Source organism: Pectinophora gossypiella, chromosome 12 (genome assembly GCF_024362695.1).
Source record: "Pectinophora gossypiella chromosome 12, ilPecGoss1.1, whole genome shotgun sequence".
In the NCBI taxonomy this organism is placed as follows: domain Eukaryota; kingdom Metazoa; phylum Arthropoda; class Insecta; order Lepidoptera; family Gelechiidae; genus Pectinophora; species Pectinophora gossypiella.
In genome coordinates this window covers 4,044,472-4,057,938 of record NC_065415.1, presented here as the reverse complement: position 1 = coordinate 4,057,938, position 13,467 = coordinate 4,044,472, and the positions used below count along the sequence as shown (strand labels likewise).

Genomic DNA, 13,467 nt, shown 5'->3' with positions numbered 1-13,467 from the left:
GCCTGCACAGAATGTCATGCGGGATTTGAAATACAAACAATAAGTGTGTGGAGGAAGTTTAGCACGTTTATTTCGCGATTTATTAATATTACATCATGTTGATAGGTTATGAAAGGGGAAAGTATACTTATAGAAAACAACATTGTCCTAGGCAATGAATAAGTAGATAGTCTTCTTCCATCGTGTGGGTTGTGAGGTGGATTACGAACCTCACCAAGGTTATTACTGAACCGCCAAAGGCCCCTGACATGGCTCATGTAGGTATCGACTACTTTACTTACATCGGTAAATAGTAACTGGGACCAACGGCTTAACGTGCCTTCCGAAGCACAGATCATCTTATTTTCGGACAATCCAATGATCAGTCTGTAACAAAGTGATTTTTGTGATATGTTCCCACCGGGATTTGAACCCGGGACTCGAAAGATCGTGAGCACAACGTTCAAACTACTGGACTGCGGAGGCCTTTGAATGAAAGAGTAACATAAATATATTATACATCAATGGACCTAGGCGCACGGCGCCCTCGGCACTCGCTGTCACGAGACATCTATTTAAAAAAATCACTTTTAAAATAACACGCCAGCCAGGATGATGTGCCTAGAAAAGGTCGCATCATCACAGTACCCACATCTTTAGGTTCTACATCTGGGTGTATAGAACAAACACAGCCTATCAAAGCTGTGACAATAAACACGAGGAAATACACTATTAAACTGCTTGGTACTAAAAACTAAAAACAAAAAAAAAACTAAAAATAAAACTTGGCAAGCTGATATTTTTGTTTTTTCATCAGCGCGTGTTTATCATAGTTATTCAAATAAGAGTAAGAACGAAAATAATGTGACATCGCCGCATCCAAGAACTGCAGTAGTATGAAGTGTAAAATTTTTATTTATTGATTTATTTACATATCTAATGGTTTACTGGATACAGGAAAACACAATTTAACAATAAGAAAAGTCACAAAATGCGCTTCTATTACCTACTATTACATTCGTAAGTATGTAGCTTAAATAGCTTAATTACATGCTGGACTAGGAGTAAATAAAGACATATTAACTAAACGCGTTCAGCTGTTTATCTTCCCGGGCGTGTCGTAAAAACCGACAAAGGAAAAGAGTCCTTTCTAACATTAAGCTGATCACCTGTCATCATATCCAGCTTAGGACTTCGTAACAAAAGTTGCTGCAAATTGTGATTACCATTCGCTCTGCCCTTCCTGATAGGGGAAACGAGCGTGAGTTAATGTATAATAATCATAATCATTCAGTTAATCCCGTTTTTAAAAGTACGCGCAACGTCAACAAATATCAAATAGCAATATTGCTTTTTAGATGAATTGCTTCGATGTGGCCTTTTTAACCCCCTGGTCATATTAGTATTATCACAAAGTATAGGTTTACATCTTCTTCTTCTTCTAGTGCCTGTCCATTACTGGACGTTGGCCGTCAGCTTTGAGAACTCTTCTCTGTCAGAAGCAAGACGAAACAGTTGTTCTACGGTTGTAACGCCGGTTCATTCGCGGATGTTCCGCAGCCATGACTTCTTCCTCCTCCCTCGACGTCTTTTCCCTTCAATTTTGCCCATCATAATTAATTGAAGCAGCTGGTATCTTTTATCGCTTTATCGCGCCGTTACTATGCAGGTCTTCAGAATTATTTCAAAACACAAATAACAAAAGCGGCTCGGTACAGGTTTGTTAGACGTCCTATGGGTAATAAGGATAACGGACTTGAAATACTTACGTATCTATCTATATTTAGCACAATAATTACCATGCTACTGAAAGGACACAAGTTCCCCTTAGCAACCGGATGGAATATCACTGCTATATGAATAACTAACTTTTGCCTGCGGCTTAGCTCGCATTAAATTCGTAACACGGTTACCCTTTCCTACCTTGAAAACTGCTAAAAGTCCCATATAAAATTTCACCCCCTCTTTGGGAGCAGATTTCCAAAAAAAAGTTTGCATATTTTTTATTAGTCACTCATAATCCGCATACCAATTTTCCGCTTTCTATCTTAAAAATTGCGGAATACTCCATACAAACTTCCACACCCCCTTTTAGGGAAGTGGGGGGGTTAGAAAGAGATAAAAGCAGCCTATGTCACTCTCCATCCCTTCAACTATATCCACTTAAAAAATCACGTCAGTTCATTGCTCCGTTTTGCCGTGAAAGACGGACAAACAAATAGACAAACACACACATACACTTTCGCATTTATAATATTAGTATGACTGGATAGTGTAATAGATAAATTTAATCGATTTATAATAACTACGTGCAGGAATGGAAACGTTTCATTCAATTATTACCTTCCCCATCAAAGTAATTACCTGAATCTAATTAATATGGAATTACACTATGCATTTTAGAGCAAGCTATTTCGATACTATAGACACTATAAATAAAGTGGCTCAATATAATTGTGCGCGACTAATTGGATAAGCAAGCAAACGCGATAATAATAATTTCCGTCACAGATTAAGATGGAAATAATGTCAATTTGGTTGCTCCATGAAGGAAATATTTTATCAATATTAATTCATCTATCTACAGAAGGCATTTAAGCAGACACGTGCCTCCATCTATACATGACCGTTAGTACCGTTTGGCTCTTGCAAAATTTTTGAAAACTAAAATAATATTATGACCGTGTTATTTTTTGATATTTTTAAATCTTCAAACTTAACTTTGTTTGCAACATTCAAATAATGTCAACTCGAGTGTCGGTATAATAGCTAACGTCATATATTTGCGTCACGTGTTTTTGAATATATCGCAGATTAAGTGTAGCATTTGTTATTTTGCACATTTTAGCCGAATGGATGTTGCGAAAACAAAACATTGTAATTGTAATAATTTGATAGTGAAATTGTTATGAAAACACCCGCGACCTCGAAGGCGCCCTCAGAACGGGTCCCGCTTTATCGTCCGCGATAAGATACCATCGTCTTTCGACAAGGAGCCCGATAACTTTTCAGTCGGCCCCTTATCTCACGAATTCGTACATTCAACTTGAAATGATGAACAATTACATAAATTGTGCGACAAAGACAAAGTGAAACATTACACAAACTCTTTCTATCAAATGGAATATTAATTTGGATAGGTACTGACATTTCCGGTGGAAAAGAAACCATTCAGCAAAAACATTATAATAAATCCAATTCCATTTCTATAAGGAAGCCTTAGAAGACAAAAGAATCAGTCTAATGTCCGAACGAAATGTCGCTTGCTGTGAACAATTCAGTTTAGTGTAGGTAGGAAACACTGGTCTTTAGACCAACGTTTCCCAAATTGGTTTCTGCGGAATCTAGGGGTTCCGTGGTAAAGTTACCAGAGTTTCGCGAAATTATCAATTTTTATTTTTTACAATACAAATTCAAAGCACATAATATACAAGAAACATACACTCACGCCTATTTACCACGTACGTTTTTATTTGTAATCATTTGGTATGGGGCTCCATAAAATACAAAGTGTTTGGTGAGGTTTCCATTACCAGAAAAAATTGGAAACCCCTGGTGTAGACAGTAGCGAAAGATTCTCTTTGACTCTGACAAGCCGCTATCGGATAAAATAATACCCGAAGATAAGCGCCTGTCACATAATGACGACATCCTTCAGCTGTGTGCTCGCTGTGTTGACAAAACGCCTTAGAAGCCTTCTTATGTAACAAGAAACGCATTAGTTACGTTTAGTGTCCCAAGAGCACTTGGACATGACTCTTCTCAGTGCTCTATTCGTTATAATGAAATGTTACCTTGGTCACCTTGGAATATAAAAAGCGTATAACATTATTGCCACATTCGTAACTACGCCCAGAATAAAATTAACCAAATTATGTTTGACTTAATCTCCTTAAAGTAATAACGTATGTTATCCATTATATTATGTTCCCTTAACTTTATCAAGATTGACAAGACAAGGCTAACTCAAGGAGCGAGAAAATCCCTCCCGCCTCCTCCTGAAATTGCCGAGGATGACGTCGAATATCAGATTGTAGGCGTCACAAAATTAAATTCGATATCTACTGCGACCTTTGCAAACTGGGACAAAAAGGTCTTTGCAATTTTAGATGTGGATTCTCTGAAACAATTGCAAGATAATAAAGTTTAAAGAGTTTCGACGTCGCGAGTTTCTTGACGTATTTCTTAGACCAGCGGAATAAAATTAGCGACGCAGTTAGGTAGATACAAATGAAGACCTATAAAGCGACCCAATAAAATCCAAGTCGTCATTAGCTATCTCAACATATGCTGTTGTCCTAGGTCACAAGACACAGCTACGTTATTGCTATGCTATGTCCATATTCACACGATACCTTATAAGGACAAGTCATAATGAGGCCAGTAGGCGTGTTATCTAAATAATCACTGGCAACAAATACCAGAGTGGGCAAAACAAAAATATACTTATTTACTAAGATGAGAAATATCTTTAAACAATCTCAGTGAATACAAACTGCGGGCAATGACTAAATAATATAAACTGATGAGTCAAACCTTAAACCGTCTCAAATAACCTCGGTTTTGAAATTAATGTTGTAAGCGCAAGTATCGTAACAGAAAAAAAATGTAGATCAAAGCAGTTTACAAAACAGGTCCTTATGATTTACAGAAAATGAAAATATACAAAAGAACAACTGTTCAAACAAAAACGAAACAAGCCACCGTTCGCCTAAATGTCAAGAATACCTTTCGGCAAGGAAACCTCATACATTTTCCAATAACTTCCTTTGGTTTTTGTTGGATGTTATTATAGGCAACCCAGTAGTTAAATAAAAACAAAATTGTGTTGTGAAAGATAAGAAGGGCGAGTACAAAACCTTGAACGTGTCTGTCGACCTTACCGTCGTAAAAAGATCGCTTCGTGGAGCACTTCGCTTTACGAGCGAGTTATGGAAAATATGACGACGAATCTCCAGCTACTCTCCACCCATAAGGAAAACATAACATTTTGGAAGACTGTACATTATAATGAATGAGATGAAACGGAAGATATCTAAACTTCACCTTGGCTTTTATTACCATGTTTGAATGTGAAAATTAACATGTGTACGCTGACGTGTCGGCGAGTGGAAAAACGTACAATGTACATCTGGCGAACACAGGCAGAGAGAATGAAATATGTAGCAAATCCTCCACCTGGCAACTTTAAGACGAGCCTTGACATTTCATCAATCCCCGTTTTAAGAAAAGGTCGCTACTAAAAGCGAGAACGTCTCAACACTCAACTGTTTCATGCAACACAGTAATATCAGCGGATAGTGAACTTGAAGGGCGTACCGTTTTGGGCATATTTCCAAAACAGTCTTCGCCACGAAAATCAATAAGCCTTGAATCCTCGTAGCGGAACATTTTGAATAAAGAATGAACCGTTTCTAACAGACTAGAGTACAGTACATAAGTATAAAAGACTAATAATAAAGTGACCGTGATGGGACGTGAAACTCACGATAAATGGTGTAAACGTACATAAATGGTAACGGCGGCGGGAGTCGAAGTTAATAAACAATTTGTTGTTCCATTAGCGTAAATTAAGTGTATCTACATGCCCTCTAATGCGTTTAAAGAGGATGTAATTGTTGCCAGTCCTTTTTCATTAGTCGAGATTACGCGGCACTAGCCGCACACGCACAGACACACCGAGTATACACGTAACCAACGCTTTCTCACAGGCCCAAGGTTGCGACACCCAGTTACAAGAGAACCATTATCAGACAACACACCCACTAGCGTATAAAACAACCATGCAATATTTAAGCTACTCATCTGACAAATTCCGTAAAAACTTTTGAAGTTACTCAGCGATGTTTTAGAAAACATTTCGATATTTATTTAGAACACCTACGGTTGTTTGGCACCTTCTGAATTCAAAGCATAATTTTAAATATGTACGAATCACTAAATATTAAATATCATTGCCATTTATTTCTGGAATGCTGCCAACGTTGAAAATAAGCAAAACATGTTAAAACTGCTGCCTGTTTCCATAGAATAAGAAATAACACTACGTATAGAACGGCAACTCTCCGCTCCCAGTGGCTGAGGTAGGTTTAATCGGTGTTACTTTAGTCTTCAATCGTATGGGCGTCAGACGTCACACACAGAGATACCCGTGTATGATAACGTCAATGTGTAGTGTCTGTGTAAAACGAGGTGTTTTGTATAAAGTGTCCAGGGTGTGCTGTTGTGTAACGTACATCACTGCAAAGATAATGACACGTCATTCCGGCTAAGACAGTCAGCTTTTCTGCGGAATCAGTCCCAGTCGTTACTATGGACTTATACATCGGCACGTGTAGCTAAGACCATGTTTCAAGCTAAGAGTCTATTGTGTGGAACTATAATGATTCCTTTCATCCCACAACGAGGATCGCGTGCGAATCAAACCAGTGCCCAGGAATTAGTCGCATTGAATGACGTTGATAGGTACTCGAATGACGTTATTATTTAAAACATTCTTGAGTTTTTGCTAAAAAGAAACAATAGAATATACAGGGAATCTAGGACAAAATATTACATAATCTGCTACCCAAATATTGCGGGGTTATTTAATCGCATCGTAGCATAAACAAACTCATGTTCATTGAAAGATAACATGAAAACATTTTGCAATTTCCAGAGTACATTTACCACAACGCAGTTGACTCAAAACATAAATTACCTTCCTACTTGTTCGAGTGATTCAGAAGGTAAATAGCACGAACACCTACACGAATTCATTTAACCCTGAATTTTTAAATATTGCAGCACTGCCAAATTAATTTATTAGCTGCAGAACGCGCATATTTAATAATAAAATTGCAACATAGCGCTATTCTTAGTCTGGATGTTGAATGTCCAAAATATGTAGACATTAGAAAATCGTAAAATGTGAAGTTTTAGCGTACCATGAGTTTTAGTAGGCGTGAGTCTGTGTATGTTGTTTAACATGAACTCGGAGCATGAAATATCATATCAGGTACAAAATTTTATCACGAAGCGAAAACGGTATCTTTTGTTGTAACTAAACAAGCATTTACCGACAGACAGGCATGTTTAAATTGGAGACGATCAACAAAAAGATCTAGATAACGAGTGTAATTTTCAAACATTCACATTCCGGACGAGTTTTATCGCTCAATGGATGTGTCTAATTAGTGATGAAAAACTGTACCAATGATAATTAGATCGTATTCTTAGAACAATCGTCGTTATTCGACAAAAGTAATGGAAAATAAGATTGATGTGATGACAGCAACACTCATGTATGAACTACGAAACATCAAGGATGTTCAGGCCAATTTCGAAACAACTTCAATGACCTTTGTAAAGGAAATCTTTTTCATATCATCGTGTAAAAGGATCTGAATTTCTCCAAGCGCAGTGTGGGTTTGGTATGAGTATAAAACAATTCCTTTGTCTGCGAGCAATGAGTGCGACGATTCCAGTTTATTAGGAAGCAGCATATTAACGCGCCGCGCCACGCGTCGGTGCCGTGGTTCGCCCAACGCAACGTGAGAACTCTAGGTACATCGCTGTAATACAATTACCTTTGCCCTTATGCAACACTTCATTTTACAAGTTATACTGCCAAGCATCGTTTTGCTCATCTTTTTCCTTAAACTCCACATAGCGCGAAATGTTGTGTGTGTAATGAATAATGTGCTGTATATTTACAGCGACTCGACGAGTTTTTTGTAGGTGTCGATAAGAATATAGTAGCAATATAACATATTTCACGTTTCCTACTGATAAATGCTATCCTAGGCATAAAGGAAATACAACTTTTAACTAAATAGGTACACCATGAAAGATGTTTCGTACATTAGAAGTATGCCACATGTGTAATATAGATAATGTATCAAGGTAATATGCAGACGGAGCCAAATGCTAAGGATAGAGCGTACTATCAACAAATCGCTATTTTGCGGTTCAAACACTATGCCACGGCTGTTTTAACATTTCATATCGACAACTACTTCCTTGCTGCGTCACTTAAGTACTACTTAAATCAAACAAAAGTATACTGTTACATCGATATTTTAATTTCATCGTAATTTTATGGAAGATCAATACATGGTGACAAATAATTACTGAAATTAACTGACTTTTTACACTTGAACTTTCAATGCTATAGGCACTCGATATTTAATAGATCTATACGTGAACATTTTAATTATTAATACGCACAGATATAAAAAGACGACTGTTCGCAAATACACATACTGTCACACTAATGTTTATAATATCCAAAATGGCTTAAAATGTTCACATTAGAACGTCCACATATTGTGTCGATGAGTAAGTAGTGAAGCTACTGGAATGAAGGACTGCAATATATCCAAGCTCTGATATCAAATCACCTAATTACCGGGGACACAATCACTCTAGAGTTATATACAATGACAGTAACAAAGGGTACACCTCAGAAATTCCTTTACTTGTCCTTATTATATTTAAATACGATTTAACAAAAATAGAGGTCGGCTTCAATCTACTAAATTGCGGCTGCATAAGGATCAGAGGACACGTACAGTCTATTCAAACGCTTAGAATATCTCGTACAAAACAATGTCCAAATGGTGAATGTCACTTTCTTACAAAAACAAGTGATTACAGCTCTCTGATGAACTAGACAATAGAATTCTCATTGAAAAAGTATCTGCTTAGAACAATAGTAGGTGATGTGAGAAGCGATTCCAAGCTTCACATTATTGAAGGTCTATCAAGTAACAGCTGTTGGAAAGTACACACTTATCGTTATCGCTTATTCCAATCCATTTTAATCTTACTTTTGTAAAACTTCAAAAGAAACTAACTATACTTAGTCGATCTAATAATCTAGTAAAAATTCTAAAGCGTTGGACACCGAGCTATGTTTCTTATTAACACCACTTTAGAATGTCGTATGAAGAAATTCATAAGGTGGAAGTGACTAGCTACTTGTTAACGATTGATTGATTCGATTGGTAGTTCGAGTTAAAATATTATTTACTAAGAACGGTGCAATTGAGAAGTTTGAGCGTGTCTGTGCGAGGACAACTTGAATTGCGTAACCACTGACTATCAAGTCGCACCTGCTATAAAAATTACGAAAACTAACGTGAGTTGTACATGTCCATAATGTGTTTTTGGCATCGACCGTCACGCAACGCAGTCCCCTGCACAGATACACTAAAATTGACTCACGCGAACACTGGAGTGCCCTTCACTGGTGTATGAAAATATAAAATTACATTATAACAAATGATCACGACAAAAAATATCCAAAAGAATCTTAACAAGACAATGAATATATACAGGTTAGGACCATCTATTTCGAAACATAATTATGGCACCAATTAATAAAATACAAATAATAAGAAATGTAGGTTGATTCAACTACAATCTTTCCGTAATAAACATTATTATCATTTTCAAACAATAACAAACTTTTGACCCAGACTTCACCAGTTAAGACATTGTTTTCACATTTATTTTTAGTGCTTAATTTCATAAATATTAAAGAGAATAAATACACATAGTTAACTGAACATGCGTTTGGCTAGGAAAATAATTTTTTAGCAAATGTTGGACATTTAATAGGGCACCAGATCAACATTGATTGCACAAATTTTATAAATTTACATTGATTTATAGAGATAAAGAGTTCCTAAGTATTTGATATGATTCTCGTCCAACATTCTACATCTGACTGTGGACTGGTCAGACCAGGACAGACCAACTAAAGGCATGCATCAAGTGTATTCAGGAGTCACGTCAGTAATACAAGAAACGTGCACAGATTGGTTAAGTAACCATCCCAGGATATTCAACCTAATGACTATTACCACAGACGCGCACAATGTCTTCACAATGTAAAATGCACTACAAATAACTAGATATTTATTTGTACAGCCTGGATTCAAAGTTCTACATCTAAGAGCTAACAAACTTTATAGTAAACATTGCCAGTTTCCTTACTCCACGCACGCCGAAGAATGGTGGGACTGAAGTATCAGACACAGATGTATTGATTCATTACACTTACACTTATTGATAACATCAGTCTCAATGACAAGATATCGCCATAATGGCATTTTAGAGATTTACTACTAAGAAGTGTTAACATATTCCTATACATAATTGGAAATATTTCAAATATAAAAATTCTCTCATATAATTCAATTTGTGCTGGAGTGTTGCAATGTATAAAACACATTAAACACAACCTGAAATATTCACCTCATTACATATGGGAATATGTTTGAAGGTATTAAAATTTATTGCTTCCATAAACTGATGCTAGCAATAAGTCTGAGCAGTGAGCAGCTGGCCATGCAGCACCAGGCGGCCGGACCCACAGGCAATGGGCTACATTATTTCAAGTTTCCACAGCAAAGTACAGTAAGTCTACTAAATAAGGAACTATACAAATTAACTACACTTAAATCCAAACAAATCCTCACATCAGATCACAAACACATAAGTCAAAATTGCACAATAGTGAACACAACTACATACAAATATAATAAATTAATCTCTTCAATAAATTTGATGTAGTTACAGTTCCTTAAATAAAATATCAACTGATACAACAATATAACTTCTATAAATAAAACCAATAACGAAATGTCAATTAATTAAAACTTATAAGTTATATAACATTCCACGAAGATAAGTATTTTTAAGAAATTCAATTCAATATATCGACTAAAAATTAGTGTTTGAAATAGCTCTAAATCGATGGTTAAGTGATGCTTATATAGAAATCCATAAATCGTATTGTGAAGATTAATCTTAAAAAGCAATAAGAAATATTTGATCATGATACATAATTTACAAAATTGTATGAATTCCATAAAATCAATAAAAACATATTAAATAAGGCTCACCACACCCCAACACTAATGACAGTGATCTACAAACATAATTAAAGTAAGAGTTTTATAATGACATTGAGTGGTTGGAGTGATGTTTGGGTAAAGACATTGGTAGTAATGTATTATCTCGGGAATATCACCAGAACAAGGATCACTTAGCTTCCTCTATCTGCTCTATTTTATGTCAACTCGAAAGGGCACTAAGCAAATGAACGCCACCGAAATATCGGAAATCAGTTCTACTATCGTCCCGCCGACACTCCAAGTGCGTTCAGGGTGTGACCCCGCGCGACAGCGTCCATGGCCACTCGGAGCCGCGACTGAGACGTGCACTCGTCACCGTTCCACGACATGGTCACGGAAGATTCACTAATACAAAAACCTACTCACGGGAGAATCCGCGCGCAGGCAGCGGCCGCGCGCTCAGAACTCGGCGAACTCCTTCGCACACTTCTCCGTCGATGAGATACGTAGCGCCTCCTCCTCGTAATCGTCGAAATTGCTCGTGTCGCCAGGGCCCTTGCAGCGCGGGATGAATGGTGCCTCGATCTTCTTTTGGAAGACAGCGATCCAGTCGGTGCTTGCAAACCACTTGTGTCCTTTGATATCGTTCACGCCCGCTTTCAGGTTGCCGTAACGCTTTGTCAAATCCACCTGCAGAAGGTTACGGAGGAGGTCTTTCAGGTCAGACCCGAAGTGGGAGGGAAAACGAACTTTACCCGACACGATTTTCTCGTAGATCTGAATGGGTTGGTCGGCGAAGAAAGGCGGATACCCCGCTGCCATCTCGTATACCAGCACTCCCAGGGCCCACCAGTCGACGGCCTTGTTGTACCCTTTCGAAAGGATGATTTCTGGCGCGAGGTACTCGGGTGTACCGCAGAGGGTCCACGTGCGGCCCTTGACGCGCTTCGCGAAGCCAAAGTCGGTGACTTTGAGGTAACCCTGCGAGTCGATGAGCAGGTTCTCGGGTTTGAGATCCCGATAGATGAGGTCGAGGTAATGCAGATACTCGAAAGCGAGCACGATCTGCGCCGCATAGAAGCGCGAGTGCGGCTCCGAAAAGCGCCCCACCTTGCGCAGGTGCGAGAACATCTCGCCGCCCGGCACATACTCCAGCACCATGTAGAGGTTTGAGTTGTCTTTGAAGTGGAACTTAAGGCTCACCAGGAACGGGAAGTTGATTGCCTGCAGAATTCGCTTCTCGTTTAGCGTATGCTCCACCTGTTTGAGTTTAACCACTTTCTGCTTATCTAATATTTTCATAGCATAATATTCTTTAGTCGGTTTATGTTGGACTATCATAACTCGGCCGAAGGACCCCGTGCCGAGGGTTTTTATCCGCTCGAAGTCGTTCAGTCCGGCGGTGTTGGTAGGATTCTTCTTCCATTTCTCCTCGAAGTCCTCTTTGGCCTGATCGAGGAACTCCTTGACGCTTTCGGCGGCGTCCACCTTCTTGTTGGCGGTGGCAGCATTGTTGCCCATGGCGCACACCACTAACTAGTTCACAGCCTCGATTCGCCGTTATTACAGGCCGCCTTGTTGCACTAATCGATGCCTGCCGTGCGACCGAGAAACGGGGCAGGTCAACACAAACCGATTTCAAACACGTACATTTCTTAGTTTTGGGAACACGATTACACGTCACAAACGACACTTGACACGGGCACACATTGACACTATTAATTTGAAAACGAGAAACCCCAAAAAATTTTTCGTCACATTCACAAGAATAAAATGGCTTCCACAACCGGACTCAATCGACAGAGCGAGATCGAGCGAACGATTTGCTCACGGGTGGCGGTCAATTATGCGGGTGTTGCCAATTGAAGGCAAAGAATCTACCAAAGTTATGTCAAACCTACCACCAATAGAGATGCTATCATTTATTTGACTCATTCAGTGTACTATATTTTTTTTAAACTTGGGCGCAAAATAGACGCGCATTAATTAAACTATATATATATAAATGTTATATATAAATATATAACTATACCTTCAAAAACATTATTATAATTATTATTAGTGTTAGGTTATAAAATATAATCAACTATTTATTTAATCCAAAGAGGAACAAAATATGATATTTCTTAATTATTATCACAAAACGTGCGCAAAGTACCTACCTAAAAACAATAAAATGCATCAAAAATTCAAAATTGTAAATTCTGTTATATAGACGAATTTTATCTACGAAAGATGTTTAAATAATATTTTGTTTTTAAGTATACCAATTAAAACTGGCGTTATTTGTGTAGTTGATTGAATCGAAAATGAAAACTAAAAAATAATATGCACTGCAGTATGTAGATCAATGATTATTATAACAATCCTATGTCACAGATGAACAAATTAAAAGTGTTTATTATTAGATATCCTAAACTAATAAAGTTATGAAATTGATTATTTTGTTACATTCGTGAGATTGGTGTGTTCAATGACTAGAACTTATTCTTATCTGACATCATTAACAATTACTTATTTGTTTCTCGAAGTGCCATCATTTTTCTCCTGAAAAGTGCTGTAGTGTTGTATCGTTCTAAATCTTTCATTATGTATATTTATGTATATTGTATTTACTTGTCTGTATTATTATTTCTTACATACT

The 13,467-nt window shown here is 37.7% G+C and overlaps 1 protein-coding gene across 1 annotated transcript; it reads right to left on the bottom strand.

The window, feature by feature from the left end:
* Nucleotides 1-8,021: 8,021 nt before the first annotated feature.
* Nucleotides 8,022-12,685, bottom strand: LOC126371494 (cAMP-dependent protein kinase catalytic subunit 1). The gene has a single exon (XM_050016806.1). It carries the CDS (start codon nucleotides 12,342-12,344, stop codon nucleotides 11,283-11,285), a length of 1,062 nt encoding a protein of 353 aa, XP_049872763.1. The 5' UTR covers nucleotides 12,345-12,685; the 3' UTR covers nucleotides 8,022-11,282.
* Nucleotides 12,686-13,467: the final 782 nt, after the last annotated feature.